The 3,580-nt window shown below is 49.2% G+C and overlaps 1 protein-coding gene across 1 annotated transcript; it reads right to left on the reverse strand.

Moving 5' to 3' along the window:
- LOC101158267 (sphingosine 1-phosphate receptor 3) lies at positions 1–2,723 on the reverse strand. Its single transcript, XM_004068348.4, has 2 exons — positions 2,502–2,723; positions 1–2,099 (listed from the first exon to the last, which is right to left on the reverse strand). Exon 2 carries the CDS (start codon positions 1,990–1,992, stop codon positions 793–795), a length of 1,200 nt encoding a protein of 399 aa, XP_004068396.1. The 5' UTR covers positions 1,993–2,099; positions 2,502–2,723; the 3' UTR covers positions 1–792.
- Positions 2,724–3,580: the final 857 nt, after the last annotated feature.

Here is a 3,580-nt window from a genome sequence, read left to right on the forward strand (position 1 = left end):
TCAGAACAGGAAATAGAATTTTATTTGCTTTGTAAAAGAGTCAGGCACTACATCACTCTCTGGCAGAAAATTCCAACGACAAAAAAAGAAGTCACATCCAGCACTAATATTCACTAGTGGTTAGTCAGCTGATGTGTGAGTGGTTTCTACATGTGCTGATGGCAAGCAAGTGTTTTTTGGTTAATTAAGCTCACAGTGGAGCTCAGACTGATGAAACCAAGAGTGGTAATCAAGACGTGGAGGTTAAAAAACATCCCTTCTCCTGCAGCGCCATCAGCAGGGCAAATCCGAAACTGTTCTCCATCAGTGGTTGGAGTCTAGAAATAGCAGTGCCTTTTATACCCGGTCTGTATTTCTGGAGTGTGAGAAGTGTTGCAGCCTCATGAGGCCGCTGGTTGGTCAGTCGATCCGTCAGTCAGTCGGGCAGCTCGCCCCCGTCTCCCACGTGAAATCGTTTCCAAAATACGGTGATGGGAATTTTTTTAATGCACACAAAGCAAAAAATACACGCGAGTTATTCGGGTGGGAAATATTTTTTCACAGAAAATAAATAGCGATGATAAAAAAAAGTGCAGGTACAACTCCCGCATGTTTACATGAAAAAGTGCCACAAATTGATTGTCTGACTACAAAAATACATCAACAAAGTAACTGACAGAATCAATAGTGAAGAGAAAGACACGCTCTAATCAACTGTTTGGTTCCAACTTGGAGTCCGCTTCTCCGTGCAACGTGAGCTGTAGTGCACAAACTAAAAGTGGCTGACAGCAGGTTAATGTCAGTGGGTTTTATTTAGAACTTGTTGAGGGCTGGCAGCGCCCCCGCCTTCACCAGCACAGCCGAGAGCAGGTCGGCGGGCCCCGAGGGGAGGGCCACGGCGGTGACTGAAGGGTCTCCATGTTTGGAGTCTGAGTTCACAGCTGCAGGAAGTTTCCCTTTGTTTGCTGAGGGCTTTCCAGGAACGCCGCCGCCACCTCCACCCAGACTGGTCTTGCTGTTTTCTGCTGTGGGAATGACGGTGCCAAGGTGAAGGTTGCCCACCGCCGGAGCCCCCGCCGCATCCATGCCCGTCTGACAGCAGCACAGCAGCCGGAAGAAGGCGACCCTCATCTCCCTGCTGGACAGGGTGTAAATCAGAGGATTCAGGGCGGAGTTGAGCACCGCCAGGGCGATGAACCAGTCCACCTGGTAGAGGACTGGGCATACGTCTGGGCTGCAGCCGACGTCCAGCAGGAGCAGGAGAAACAAGGGAGCCCAGCACATGACAAAGACTCCCAGAACAATGACCACCGTCCGCAGCAGTGCCAGAGAGCGCTCCGATGGGCGGCTGCTCACCCTGCGACTGCTGGACGTCACCAGGCGGTAGATCCTGATGTAGAGGATGATGATCGCCACCAGCAAGGCGCTGAAGACACTTATGCAGAAGGCGATGTAGCTCTTTGCATAGAGCGGCAGGACCGTGGAGCAGGAAGGCAGATTGTTCAGGCAGTTCCAACCCAGGCTGGGCAGAGCGCTGAGCAGCACTGACACAAGCCAGCAGGCCACCAGCAGGGCCAGAAGTCGACCTCGGCCCGCCGTCTCACAAGGACGTAGACGCACCATCGTCATGTGCCTTTCAATCCCAATCGCCAGAAGGCTGAAGGTGGAGGCACTCAGCGCCACGAACATGCTGCCCTCTCTGGCCAACCACTGCCGGGGGGTCAGGAAGAAGGTGTTGCGCCCCGAAGTGAAGATGTTGACCACGTAGGCCACGCCGGCCAGCAAGTCGGACAGAGCCAAGTTCCCTATGAGGAAGTACATGCGGCTGTGGAAGCGCTTGTTCCTCCACAGGGCGAGCAGCACGGTGACGTTCTCCAGGACGATCAACACGCAGATGAACAGCAGCACGGCCATCTTGCAGGCCCCGCCGCTGCGGGGCCGCTCCCACTTCCCCGAGTGGTTGTAGTGATTGACGATGACAAAGTTCATCCCTTCTTCCATGATGCGCCCCATCCTGCCGCCCCCCGTCCAGACTTTCTTTAGCCGAACAGCAGAGGGCGCCACAGCTCTGGAAACAGATGCTCCTCAGCCTGGACGAGTCCCAGCTCCCATCATGCAGCCTTCCTCCATCAGAGGAGATGAGACAACATTTGTGTTATTTTAGGTTCTAAAATGTAAGTTTGTGAAAGTACAAAAACTTAAAAGAAGCACTTTAAAAAACCCTCAATAGTAATGGGATCACTGCAATATTCATCCATGTTCACAGTAGATTTTGATAAAAGTTAAAATACCTCAAATCAAAGAAAAACTGACACATCTAGGATAATTCCAACCCTTATTATCGATTATTTATTAGATATTTTGGTCCACTAGAAGAGGTTCAGTGAACATGACTTTAAAATTCAGCAAAAATATTTCCATCTTTGCTTTGACAGAATCCTTTCCTGCGTTTACACTTTGTTTAAAGAACTTTTTAAAACTTTCTGCTGCTTCGAATTTTCAGTTTTAACGACTTTTCTTACCTTCTGGTCATGAGAGCATCCCCCCCCCCACGCGTTGGAAATTAACGGTCGGTAATTCTCGCCTCGTGCGTAAAAAAAAAACGTGCCGCTCCACGACCATTGAGGGAGAAAAGTGGAGACTTAAAAGAAAAAGTCCGGAGTTTTTATGTCAGTCCTTTGAAGACTTGCACAGTTCAGTTGTATCCTTCTAACGCGCTTGATGACTGGAGTTCGGGACCCCCCCCCCCCCCCCCCACCCCCCTCCTATGCACACTGGCCCCTGCAGTCCCGCGCTGTGCCTCCTCCCACAGAGAACGGGTGGGAGGCTCCCTTAACCGTTTATTGATGAAAACCGTGAGGCACACGCCTGGAGTCCCCCTTTGATGAGTGTTTCCACAGAAAGGTGTTTCAGTGGTGATTCAGAGATTTTACCAAGGTTGGAGTTTTGGAAGGAAGTGTGTCTCACGTGCAGGGGGGGCTGCTGCAGACCAACTGCCAACGTTTGGGCCCCCTCTGTTTGGTCTTCAGCACTCTGTGCTGCAGCAGCAACAGCTGAATTGATTTTGTTTACTTCACAGAAATGGCCTGACGTTTATTCCTTTTTGAAATATTTATGCCTCTGACATCAGAATCCCCATCAAAGATTCTGTTAACAAGACCATCCACACGGTCTGTGAAAATATCCGCATCCAAAGACCAATAATAAACTCAAGAATTTACTCAATAGTTCATTACATTTACCAAAGACTGTCATCAAGCTTCGTAGAGTTTTTATGTATTCTTTTCCACTCGACACATGGGGTGTTAAAAAAAAATCTACATTTCATTGGAAACTCAGGAAAGCTTTTCTTGATAGCACTTGTTCTAATAATAATTCTGCCCAATCCCGAGCTTCCACGTGTGCAAAGGGATAGAAAAATCCAAAGTTTTTCTTTGATCCCTTTTTACGACTTGCTAGAAACTGGTCTGTCCCCATGTTCGTCCCCATGGGTGCAGGTTATTTTTCTCTGCCACTGAAAAAGCTGGAACAGTTTGAACAAGCCAGAAACTATGAGACCGTGATGGATGACAGACCTGGTTAACACAGAGCTGTAAATAGT

Source organism: Oryzias latipes, chromosome 4 (assembly GCF_002234675.1).
Source record: "Oryzias latipes chromosome 4, ASM223467v1".
NCBI classification, from domain to species: domain Eukaryota; kingdom Metazoa; phylum Chordata; class Actinopteri; order Beloniformes; family Adrianichthyidae; genus Oryzias; species Oryzias latipes.